The sequence below is a fragment of the Pleurodeles waltl genome, chromosome 12 (assembly GCF_031143425.1).
Source record: "Pleurodeles waltl isolate 20211129_DDA chromosome 12, aPleWal1.hap1.20221129, whole genome shotgun sequence".
Lineage (NCBI taxonomy): Eukaryota > Metazoa > Chordata > Amphibia > Caudata > Salamandridae > Pleurodeles > Pleurodeles waltl.
The window spans coordinates 132239045-132252305 of record NC_090451.1 but is presented as its reverse complement, the minus strand read 5'-3'; the positions used below and the strand labels follow the sequence as shown (position 1 = coordinate 132252305).

The following is a 13261-nucleotide window of genomic DNA, read 5'->3' as shown; positions in this document are numbered from 1 at the left end:
GAAATTACTCTCCCGTCCGGGCCGTCATACTCATTGCCCACCAGTTCCCACCCATGCCCTGACGCACATACACTCACCATTCTCACATGCAGGCCTCAGCCCCCCCACATGTATCTTCCATCCACACCACTCCAAAGAGGCATTGCCGACGCACCATGCTCACAGTGTACTCACCTGTTGTCTGCAGGACCGTAGAGTAGCGTGTACTGGGTGAGGACCCCATCCACCAGTTTGTCCAACTCCTCTGCGGTGAAGGCAGGGGCCCTTTCCCCAGACACATGAGCCATTGTCGCTTCCAGACTGAGGTCACAGCAGCACTTGCAGTGTAGGTCCTCTCCTGTTGAAGGTCAGGTATCAAGTGAGTGAACAGATAGAAAATGGCAGTCACTTCCGCGGCGGTGCGTACCGTCACCGCCAGCGGACATCGACATTGGCTCCTGGAACCCATAGGGCCCAATAATATCCAGTGCTAAATTGCGCGGCGGTCTTGGACTGCCTACCGCGACGCTGCACAACGCCAGCGCAGTTACCTCATTTCCCCTTGTCCCTCCTTACAGGTCAGGCAACTGCCATTTCAGGGGGGCACATGGCATGGCACCTAACTGTCACAGCACATTTTGGCAGATATACGGACAAACAAGGCCATACACGGATTTACTCACATTACCTAAAACACACTTGTGCAACCTAAGTGGTACATGACCCTCTGCTCACCATTCTCCATAGGGCATATCCGCTGGTGCAGATGATGAGATGGCGTCATCCTCCGGTGTACAGACCCCTGGTGGACCTGTCGACAATGGAAGACAGACACATCATTATCACCTACAGACTTGATCGTTCCACAATCCAAGAACTGTGTGCACAATGGGAGCCAGACCTGATGTCAGCTATCCGCCAATCCACAGGAATACCCCCTCTAGTGCAGGACTGTCAGTGCTCCATTTCCTGGCAAGTGGCTCCTTTCAAACTAGAGTGGCCAGTATCCCTTATGTGATGGGCCAACTCCAGAGGCACCGGGTGTGGCTAATAGGTGAGCCCAAGGTCCCCACACAGTATGAATAGGTGTCTGCGTATGGAGTAGTGCCTAAGGGTTAGTGTGTGTCTAACAGATATCCCTCGACATTTGCAGGTGACTCTGGTTACCCCAGCCTCTCATGGCTACTGACCCCAGAGAGGAATGCTAGGACAAGGGCAGAAGAATGCTACAGTGAGGCACATGGGCGAACTAGGCGCATTATTGACAGGACGTTCGGCCTACTGAAGGCTAGATTCCGGTGCCTCCATCTAACAGGTGGCTCCCTATAGTACTCACCGAAGAAGGTGTGCCAGATAATCGTGGCATGCTGCATGTTGCACAACCTGGCATTGCAACGCCAGGTGCCTTTTCTGCAGGAGGATGGGCCTGATGATGGTCTTGTGGCAGCTGTGGAGCCTGTGGACAGTGAGGGAGAGGAGGCAGAGGAAGAAGATATTGACAACCGAACGAACATCATCATGCAATACTTCCAGTGACACACAGGTAAGAGACTGGCACTGCTCATCTCATATCTGACTACTGTAGGACATTGTATAAGTCAGCCTCTTAACCTCTGTCTATGGACACTGACAGTTCAATTTGGCTTTCCATTTCACAGATCTGGGTACCTCATTCTGCCTTCTGTTATATTTACTGCTGCCCAACAACTGTCATACATTGGTATGAGCAAATTAACATTTACATTGATATTTGTGGATTATGTTGTAATTATACATTTGTGAAAGAACATACGGCTCCAGATTGGTTTGTAATTCAAGGGTATTTATTTATGGGCTAATGTGTATAGGGGTATGTGGAAGGGGCTGGGGTGATGGTGAAGGAAGGTCCATAGTAGAGTCCAGTCTCTTAGTAGCACAGGTGCATTGTCCAAGGGGGCATAGGAAGGGGAGCAATAGCAGTTCAAGGTGGACAGGGTAACAGAGTGGGACAGAAGGGTGACAATCAGGAGAGTCTTATTTTGTGGCGGGGTCTTGGCAATGTTCTCTGGCTTCTGCCTGGATCGTAGGGACCGTTTGCGGGGTGGTTCTCCTTCTGCATGGGGTGTGGTGCTGGGGGCCTGTTGGTCCTGTGGTGGGGCCTCCTGTCCACTAGCGCCGGCGGATGTGGAAGGCTGTTTATCGGTTGGGCTGGTGTCAGGGGCCCAGTTGTATGCCACTGTCTCCCTCATGGTGTTGGACCTGTCTGCCAGCCCCCCGGCAATGGCGACCAGGGTGGTGTTAATGGACTTCAAGTCCTCCCTGATCCCCAGGTACAGTCCCTCCTTCAGCCGCTGGGTCTCCTGAAACTTGGCCAGTACCGTGCCCATGGTCTCCTGGGAATGGTGGTATGCTCCCATGATGTTTGAGAGTGCCTCGTGGAGAGTGGGTTCACTGGGCCTGTCCTCCCCCTGTTGCACAGCAGTCTCCTAGCTTCCCTGTTGTCATCTGCCTCTGTCCCCTGAACCGGGTGCCCACTGCCAATGACCCCAGGTCCCTGATTTGCTTGAGTTAGTGGGGTGGCCTGGGGCCCCTGTAGTGGTGGACACACTGCTGGTTGACGTGTCCTGGGAACAGTGGCATGGGCCCGCTGGGTGGGTGCTGTGGTGGTGTTTCCTGAGGGGGAGGTTCTGTGGTGGCTTGGGACTGTGGCAGGGGAACCGACTGTCAAGAGGTCCCTGATGGGCCAGGCTGGTCATCTTGATCAAGGCGTACAGAGCTGCTGTCATCACTGTGGGCCTCTTCTGTGGGGGGACTGGATATGGCTGGCACCTCCTGTCCGGTGATGTTGGGTAGGGGTCCTGTTGGGGTGTAAATGCATTGTTATTTTATCTGTGTGTGCCATCTTGTGCAATGGGTGTGTTTCCCTCTATTACTGTGCTTGCAATATCGCCTTGGCCCTTGTGTGAGTGGTGATTGTGTGCCTTGGGTGAGTCTCTCTCTTGGACATGCTTTGGTGATGGGTGTCCATGCAGGTCTGTGATGGGTGTCCATGCATTGGGGTAACATGCAGGGCTTGGTATTGGGATGGGTGGATTGTGATAGTGGGGTATATGTGAGGTGGTGGAGTGATGGGTGTGAGGGTAGGGGTAGGAGTTTGTGATGGCATGCAGGTAGGGTGGGGGATATATTAGTAAAGATTTGCCTTACCAGAGTCCAGTCCTCCTGCTACTCCTGCGAGGTCCTCAGGATGCATAATTGCTAAGTCTTGCTCCTCCCATGTTGTTAGTTGTAGGGGAGGAGGTGGGGGTCCACAGCCAGTCCTCTGTACGACTACCTGGTGTCTGGATACCACGGAACGTACCTTCCCCGTAGGTCATTCCACCTCTTCCTGATGTCATCCTGTGTTCTTGAATGCTGTCCCACTGCGTTGACCCTGTTGACAATTCTCCGCCATAGCTCCATCTTCCTAGCAATGAATGTCTGCTGCACCTGTGATCCGAATAGCTGTGGCTCTACCCGGATGATTTCCTCCACCATGACCCTGAGCTCCTTCTCAGAAAACCTGGGGTGTCTTTGAGGTGACATGATGTGGTGTGAGTGATGTGTGAGGTGATGTGTGATGTGATGTGTGGGGTGATGTTTTGGGGTGTGTGGTGTTTTGTGCGTGGATGGTGTATGAGTGATGGTGTTGTGTGCCTCTGGATGCTGGTGTGGTCTTTGCTTTTCTCTCTTTCTGCTTCTTCAAAGTTTTTCGTTGTAATGGGTTGTGGGTAATGTGGGTGTGTGTTTTATAGTGTTGTGAGTGTGTGGGTGTGGTGTGTGTGTATGTGTGTCAGGTGTGTGTAGTTTGAATTGTCCAATGTGGTGTAGTTTTGTAAGTGTGTGTGTGTATTTTGAGCGCAGCAGTGTGTACCACCAATGCTTTACTGCGGTTGAATGACCGCCGCGTTGATTTGTGGGTCATGATAGTGCGGGCATATTCCTGTTGGTGTGACGGTGTGGGATTTGGTACCGCCAATTTATCACTGACCTTCGGTGTGGCGGACTTGTGTTGTGTCTGTATTGTGGAGGATTTCTCAGTGTGGGTCATAATACCCATAGCGGATTTCCACAGCGGACATGTTATGTTGGCGGCCGTCAGCACGGCGGTCAGCGGACTTTACTGCCAGGGTTGTAATGAGGGCCGTTATCTGCTTCCAAATGTATTTTCACTAATACATGGGTGCAATTGCTTTCTTTATGCCATAGGATTTTTTTTTTACCAAATGTCATATATATTTTTTTTTTCACACATTTCAATGTTAACTGATTTGCTCAGAATGAAAGGGGTGCACAGGCCTAACAAATATTGGCAAAGCCAATAGCTCTTGCCTTGAAGACTACTGGCTTTGCCATTGCTTTTAGTTCATACGGTACATCATAGGCAATGCCAACCTTGGCTATGATTTGTAGCCAAGCTATGTAGCAGCATGGATGTGTGCAGCATAGCTAAAAAAGAACTATGATGCATGCATTTTAAAATTAGTTTTAGCCAAACTGCAAAGCATCCACAATGCTGTGCAGCATGACTACAAAACATTGCCAAAACCAATTGCTCTTACATGCAAGACTTATTGGCTTTTTCAATGCTTGTTTGGTAAATACAGGTGGAGCTGGGTAGAGTCAGTGGCCTGTAAAGTTTCAGCTGACTATTTACTTTTCAATAATGTTTCAGTCTGTGTGTCTTTGGGGTTTAGGCATCGAGCACAGGAAATGTCTGCAGAAGTGCAACTCGGTCGTAACCAAAACAACGGAGAATTATGTAAAAAGTATGTCATGAAGGAAATCCACACTTGACCTCATTAACCACAGTATAAGGCCAACAGTGAAACATAAACATGACAGCCTTCTTTACTCAAAACCACTCTCAAAAAGGAGGTATTACTTCCCACCCCTCCATCCAACTACCAACCACAGACAGACAGGCATATTACAGATTGCAATCTTCTGGGAACCCAGCGGGAAAGGAAGATCTCTTATGAAGTATCGAACGAAAGGGGAAATCTGCATCCCAGGCGAACAAAAAGAAGTAAAAACAACAAAAGTGACTGGGTATGAACTGAGAGGCACCGTACACACACAGCTCCCATTGCAGCAACACGCAATTGTTCTGGAGCTAGGGCATCCTATGCTGATGCCACCTAAAGAAACCCAGAAGTCTCTCTGACTTCTTACTGCAGCCAGGGCTATATACTGGACCAGGGAAAGAGTCAATTTATATAACTAGTGATGATGCTCATGCTCTTCACCATGGCAACTATGTTGGCTACACTTAATTGAGCCAACACCAAGATAAATTCTGTTGCCCTAATGACCCAGGTACACATCCTCTGTGCGCATGTGCATATGCCAACCATGGTGTGTGATGGCATTGAAGCTCTTTGTATGATGGGCACAATGTAGATATCCAACTTCATGCTCAAAGAACAAAATTTACGATTTTCCATGCCTTGCAAAAAAAAAACAGGTTCCAAGTATCCTATTTCTCCACAGTTATCAAACGTAACCTTTAGTGAGGCTAGGTAGGTCTCATAAACAGCACAGATTTATGCAAGGGGTTTGGAAAGGGCTATTCAGAGTTTATGTGGGAACGCAATAGATTATTTCATACAAGATAAATATTTGGGCCCCAGAAAGCGCTAATCTGATCTCCAGCAATGGAAGAACCCCTTTTTGCTCAGATCCGAACAACCCCCATCTTCTGATTTTCTAAACGAAGCTTGTAATTTGTGTTTGCACTTGTAGTAAAAGATCTCCTGGGACAGCTTAGACTTAACAGCAGTCACGCAGGTTCTGGGCCCACTCTGTGTTTAGTCTGCAGGGCAAGGTCTTTAACAATTTATCAAGGATTCCCAGCCTAACGAAAGGATAAAAAAATAAAAAATAAAAAAAATTAAAGCAATTAAAGATCCTGTGATGGAGAAAATTCACACCTGTATGATTTTGTATTGTAAGATCAGTGTGGTGATAATACATGGAAAACACAAAGCATGTTGAAGAAGCAATCTCTACTAACACTCTCCTAACACTCGAGGCAGCCACAATGTTATTGTTTCTGCATGCATTTCCATTACATCCAGCCAGCCAAAAGAGAAAACAAGTTTCAATATGCATCCCATTTAATGGACCTTTGCTAGATTTTTCATTTGCGGCCTTATCATTATTTAGTATGCAATAAAACTGTAAGGCATATATTCAGATTCACAAACACATGAATCCACATTATATTGGGCCATCTAGAAACCTATGCAGATTGCATAGAAATAAGTCAGATTTACCTTCTGGAATGGTGTATTGTCATCCCATTCTTGTTCTGCTGCTTCTATTTCAGGTATCCCTTTTACACTGTCCAGGTGAGACCACCGGCATGGTTTTCCAATCCAGGCTGAAACGGCATAGAAGCTCAGCTGTAGCTCAGCCTTGCTGCTGCCGCTTTGCTTTTGGATGTGCGCAACATTGCTTTGGTGGGAGAGCCGACAGTTCCTGAGTAGTAGACCTTCCTTATGCAGCACAATGAACAAACGAGTCACACATTGCTGACCACTCATTTGGCCTGGGATGATGGATTTGGTGATTTCACCCATGTCAGCCTGCTGTATTCTTGCAGCCTTCGCCGGAGGAGGACCCATTCTACAGTCAGTGTCCTGGTCTACTCTTTGAACTTCTCGAGTAGGATTCAATGTATCTCCTGACTCAATTGGGATGGGGTCTGCTGGTTCTGTCTGAGATAAAGGTGAAGGTTCATCCAAAGTCTGAGCATCATCAATGAAAAACTGGATGTATACTCTATGCCCAGGATGATAAAAGACAGAAAAAAGAATGGATATTGTTAGTTCCCTGTTTAATGGTACATCTACTAATGCAACATGTGAAAAGAAAGCCTGCTGGCAGTAACATCCTGGGTGTGTGACCTACCAGCGCAGGGACATAAAGTACATTTCATCTGCACTCTTTATTCCACTAGTCCCTTACGTGTTCCCAATACCAGTGAACCTCTAACAGACTAAACCTTGCCATCCACCACCTCCAAAAGATCCAAGCTAACCCTGACAAAGGCAAACTGAACTGCATCCTCATCATCATGCGCTCTGAACCCTACATCTCCCATCACTCACAACCACATAATATCTGTACTTCCACTTTCTAGATGCCAGAATACCGCTGTCTTGGATGTACAACAAGGGGGTTCCTCAGTCACAATGAGCAATGCATACTGCTTTTATTTCAGATATTCAATCAAAAAAAGAGAGTAGGACAGGCAGGGGAAAAAGAGAGGGGCCGATTCAGAAGAGACTGTAACCACAACTTTTGCAGCGCAAAATACATTTGCTATGCATAATTTCTGCAATTTCAGTTTGAGAAAATCAGCTCAGAATCCATCGGGCAAAGACTGTAGGATACACCACAGCTTAAGAAAAGGATTAGTGGGAAATCTGATAAAAGACATTTGTAAAATCAGCTTAATTTAAGAATGTGAAAATCACTTCATTATTGGTGGATTTTGTTCGAAAAAGTCGAAAGGGACCGGGCAGAAATTAAATCGAACAGTGAAAAAATGATACATAACTTGCCAGGTGCCCTGAATGCGTCACTCAGGCTCATTTGCATTGTCCAAAGTTTACATCCAGCACCTGAGGGTCATCAGTCCGCCCTGCCAATCAGCAATACCTCCATCACGCGTACACAATGCTTCACTCTTATATCCTGGTCCTCCCCCCAATGGATGCTGGGTCTCATTCCAATCCTCCAATGCTTCTATTTCGGATCGTGCTTCTGAAGCTTCATTAATAATGTTTCAGTCCCATATTGCAGGCTTCCAGGTCACTGACAGTTCCCAAAACATTCACCCCAGATTCCCCGCCTCTCCACTTGATTCCTCATTCCTTAGATACATTCAGTCTTTCATTTCCAGACATCAGTGTTCCATTTCTAGCCTCTTCCCTCTTGGAAATAAGTAAGATTTTTTCTCAGTATTCAGAAAACTCATAGCCCCTGGTTCCAAGAATTGTGAGCTCCTCCATAAGTCCCCAGTGCTCCCTTTCAGTGCTTTCTTTGCAGTCGTTGGTGATCAGTTCTAGAACCCAAAGCTTCCACCTCTAGGCCCAAGATCTCTCTTTTCCATCCCTGTTGCTCAGTTTAAAGTCTCTAAAGCGTCTTTTCCAGTCTCCAAAGCGTCCTTTCCAGTCTCCAAAGCCCCCTTTCTAGTCTCCATAGTTTCACCTGCAGTCCCTGGACTGTACCACTCTCAGATGTTACCTTGCCCGTGGCTGAACCCCCTTCCACCAGTCCTCAGCATGTCTGTTTCAAAACGCTGAGATCCGCTTCCAACCGCCCCTGCTCTCAATCGAATATTAGTGCTCCCTTCCCAATACCCAGAGCTCCTCTCTCTGTCCCTGATGTTTCTTTCCAATTCTCAGGAACCTGCTTCTATTCTCCAAGAAGAATCACTTTTTTATCTTCTGTATTACATAGTCACCTTTTTGGTGGGGCAACCGGTCTCATGTCTCAGGGACGCAGTAAGTGTTCTGAGGATTTACCTGCTTTTTTTCCCCTCATTCACTTGTATTACAATGACTCACCTACAGTTTGTCTCCTTAATGTATTCTTTGTTCGGCAGCTGCTCCCAAGATGGAAAGTTGCTCTGCACGAGTCGTTCCACCACCAATTGATACTCCTCCACCTGCAATATGTAGCCTATGGAAGAGATGTGACTAATATAAGTATAGAGATAACCAAAAACAGGTACACTTATTTGGTTGTCGTTGAGAACGAAAAGTGGTGTATGTGGGGATATTGTTTTTTATCTACAAGTGAGGATGAATAAAAGCAGAATGACTCATGGACCGTCATCAACAGCTCCATTTTTCCTGAAGACACCGACCGTAACAAGACATAAGGGGCCAGATGTATGAAAAAGGCCTTTTGCGAATCGGAATTAGCGATTTCTAAGAAATTGCTATTTCTGATTCGCAAAATGCAATGCATCACATTTGCGATTCGGTAATAGCGATTTCTTAAAAATCGCAAATGATATTACCGAATCGCAAATTGCGATACCAGCCCCCATTCGCACCTATGGGCTGTAGGCCCATATTTGCGAATTTTTTGCATTTCCAAAATTGCGAATTCCTAACTGAAATTCGCAATTTTTGGAAACGCAAAGACCAGGGTGCTGGGTGCCTTTGGCCCCCTCTACTGCACCCCAAAATATTTTTTTACAACATGTAAGGTGCACACATGCCAAAAGGGCATGTGTGCTTTACATATACATTTTAAAAATGCATTCTAAATGCATTTTTAAAATTTGCACATGGTTACCACCAAGTTCAACTTGGTGGTAAATAGCGATTCCTTAATGCTCAATTTGCATTAAGGAATTGCTTGTTACATGTGCTTTAGAAATCGCAAATAAGGATTCCTTATTTGTGATTTCTTGTTTAGAGAGTCGCAATTTGCGACTCTCTAAACAGGGTCGCAATTTTAAGGAATCGCTATTTTAGCGATTCCTTAAAATTGCATTCAGAATGCCTTTGATACATTCTGAAATGGCTTTTTGCATTCGCAAGCGGGCATTTGCACTGTTTGCGAATGCAAAAAGCTTTGATACATCTGGCCCAAGAAGAGATAACCAGCCCCAAGACCAAAAGCAGCCTAAATACACAAGTGAGAGCAAAGAGATGGTGGCATGAATGATCAGTGGCTACAAAGAGCAAGGAGAAAGGGTCAGTAAATTCTGAGACATCTAGAAAGGTCCTTGTGAGCACAAAAGTCTTTAATACTGCTGCTGAAAGAACTGCCATAAAGATGGAGCAGAGTAATTGAAAACAAGTACAGAAGGCACACCTCAGGTGTCAAAACTAAAAGGATATTTAAATTATCTTTGAAGGGACTCCATGTCCCAGGGCGCTTTGCTTCCCTCGCCAGGAGGTGCTTGTTCCTTGTAGGGGGAGGAGTACGATTACCCCCAATGCTTAAAGCACGTTGGGCACTCCGGAAGCACGGGCCATGCCTTGGCGAAGCATGGGCCAAAAGCGGACCCGTTCTGCGCTCGTCAGAGGAATGGCAGAGCCACCCCCATTGCCCTATGGCGAGGCGCTTCCTGGATCTTCTGGTTGCCTTTCATTATACCAGTTACTATGTTTTATTCTCCCAGTTTTATTACAGCTCAGCGGGGGCGGCATTTGCCTTTACGCAGCAACAGCCTTGGACTCTGGTCCAGTGGCCATGTGGAGTTCCTTGCCCTTCGCTAAGGGACTTTTTATATGCACATTTTTGGCTTTTTCAAATGGCAGTGGCTTATTTGTTTACATCCCAGCCTGCCTCTGCTTCATCTTTAACTGGAGGGTTAATTGTGTTGGTTTGCCAGCCCCCTTTCAATTCTTGCTGTCTCCAAAGTTAACCTGCTGTGGAGGGTCAGATTCTCTCACGTAACTTCTGGAGTGGGTATCTATCACAACGCAGGATGCCTGAACTTGGCAGTTTTATATTGTACTGGCATCTCGGCTCAATAACTTAAAAAGAGACACTATAAGGAGACATCTTTCATTTTGCTGACATTGTACAGTTTTGCATACTATCATGTCACTGTTCACCTACATCTAATATTTGGGGCTTTCAGGTATGTTGGCACTGCTTTCCCACTGTCACTGTGTTTCATACTCTACCATGATAAAAGGAAAGCAGCTGGTGCTCTACTTACCCCTGCTCCCCCTTTAAAGTGCACCTTGATAGATCGGAAGTTGGAGAGGACAGTGGGGGCTATAAGCACAGAAATTGCTCTCCCAGAGAGGGATTGTCCTTAAATTCCTGCAACAGCTCTGTGCCTACGGATAATGACCCCTGACCCCTGTGCCTAGCCCCCCGGGCCTTTTTTCTAACACCTCCCGTGTGCAAGTAGCAAAGGCTGCCAACTCACCTCGGAGAAAACCAGGCACCTGTAAAGTGTGAAAAACCTAAGGCCCAATGGTGTGGTATTTCTGATGCAGCCACTCAAACAGATCTTCAGTTAGGTAACACATCAGTGATGACACAAAGGGACTCTGTAGCACAGTTAGCACAGTCAGCTGATCCTCAGGCAATGTGTTGCCCATACTTTTATATGATCCTGGCCAGAAAGAGCTATCCTTTGATATTTATCTTGCTAAAATTAAGGCATTGTTGCATACTGAGCTCTCCCATATTACTGCACTTTTGGGTACTTTTGAAACGCAGCTCTTGACCTCTTTGGCCTAATAAGCATCGCCCCTGCATTTCTCCTCTAATAAAATTCTGCCCAGTGGTATTGTCTCAGCTCATCAGCAAAACCCCTCCACTAAGCAGCCAGCAATGTTGGCTGGTGTACCCTCTTCCTCAAGTGCTGCAGCCCACTCTGCTCATCCTTTGCCCCTCCTTTTGTTTATGTCCACTCAAGTACCTGGGAGCATTCCAGTGAACAATCTTAAGGCGGAGACTCAGGATAACGCAGTCAATTCAGATTTGTCCCTTAACCAGATCATTTTAGATCTTCCCCATGCTGTGTGTCCCTATGTAGTGGGCCTGAGTGAGGCATCCCTCTTAGGTAAGCATTGTGTTGAGACATATGGTGATCTGCATAACAAGGTTCTGGATTGGCTAGTTCAGCACAGGGGTTTTCCCTTATCTCTTTCAATCGAAATCCTGTTTGCCAGGAGGATTGGATGGATAGGTCCGGGCCCTACTACTATCCAAGGGGACTGTGTTATCATTAACTTAAAATCCCCGTCTGTGGCACGGACCATATTGGGCTGGAATACAAGGAGGACGGTCCCAGTGAGCTTTTTAGTCCAGATTCCCCTTGAGTTTTTCTATGAAATAACCACTGCTTTTGGGGGCGGAGCTAGCCTGCCAGCAAGATGGCCGGCACTTCGTGAGGCTCTGCTGGGGCTTAGGGCCTCTTCTATACATTTATCCTGTCAGGACGGGCTTTCTCCTGGTTTTCTGGCTGGGCGGCACTATGGCAGCGGGGGTGCTTTGACCGCTGGTGTGGAAACCTGGGTGCCGTTACTGTGGGCGGACACAGGTGGCGACAACGACGGAGGGCCTGGGCCGCGTTGGTTGAGTGGCCGCGGGAGTGACGTTGTGGTCCATCGAGCCGGGTTGGACTGCCGAGAGTGGAGAGCGTCGCTGCCGTTGCGGCACTGCCGCTTGCTGGGCGGTGGGAGCTCTGCGGGGGGGCCCGATCGGCGGTCAGGTCGGGCCACGGTCCCCCCGCCACTTCTGTGGCCTGTTGCCCCCGGGGCAGAGCTGGGCGGCGTGCGGATCAGCGGTAGTGCAGCACCACGGGCCTGGCTTTTTGAAGTTTGTTGGAGCCCTAGTATTGTGGGGTCTGGCTGGCTGGGGGCCGCGAGGAGAGCGGCTGCCTTTCTGGTCCGCCTGCTGGAGGAGAGATTCTGCGGAGGGCCGGATCGGCGGTCGGACCGTGGCTCCCCCGCGACTCCCGCGGCTTCTGTGCTGAGCCTCTGGCGGGCTGGACTCTGTGACTCGGCGGGCTGTGCGGCCCCACAGGGCTGGACCCTTTGGAGGACGTTGGGTCCGGTGGCCCTGTGGTGGCGCCGGCTGGCTGGGGGGCACAGGGAGCACCGCGGCTTCCTGGTGTGGCTGCTGCGGTCCCTGGGCCTGTGGGGCTGGCTGGCCTACGCTGTGGGCTGCTGGCCGGATTGGAGACTGTAACCAGAGCCCTAGTGAGGAGGGAAGGCAGCAGACCTGCCGTGGAGGATTGTGCCAGCTAGAGCGGGCCGGGGTCGGACGGACAGATGGGAGCAGGATGAGGTGGTCTGCCTACGCTGGGCGCGGAGCTGCGGGCGGTGTGCGCCTTGCCGGGTCCGGCTTCCTTGCAGTTGGAGTGGGGGACCCGACCTGGAGCTGGACAGAGGCTGGTGACTGGAGCGGAGAGGTACTGGCGCTGGGGGAGCCTGGCTGGTGATCTGAACTACCATCTGGAAAATGCCAACGACGTCAACACCGCGTCACTGACCTCCAACCTCCTCAACCTCGGTCTCCGCCAGCTAGTCAACATGCCTACCCACATCGCCGGACACACCCTTGACCCCCTCTTCACCTCAAGCAACCACATTTCCTTCAGCCACACCTCCGAACTCCACTGGACCGACCATCACTGCGTCCATTTCACCTATAAGAAAACCACAGAGCAACACCGCATCCAGCTACCTCCCCACCGCCGCTGGGGCAAAGTCACCCAAGACCAACTGACCAGCACCCTCATCAACAACCTTCCACCCGACGCAAT

The 13261-nt window shown here is 48.6% G+C and overlaps 1 protein-coding gene across 1 annotated transcript in view; it reads right to left on the bottom strand.

Annotated features, from left to right (window-relative positions):
- The window catches only part of CTC1 (CST telomere replication complex component 1), a 158280-nt gene that overhangs the window by 62820 nt on the left and 82199 nt on the right, over positions 1-13261 (bottom strand). The window contains exons 12-13 of the mRNA XM_069216790.1: positions 8577-8691; positions 6276-6783 (exon numbers count right to left, since the gene is read on the bottom strand). Of these exons, the coding sequence (XP_069072891.1) occupies positions 6276-6783; positions 8577-8691 (623 nt within the window). The remainder of the gene's footprint in view (positions 1-6275; positions 6784-8576; positions 8692-13261) is intronic.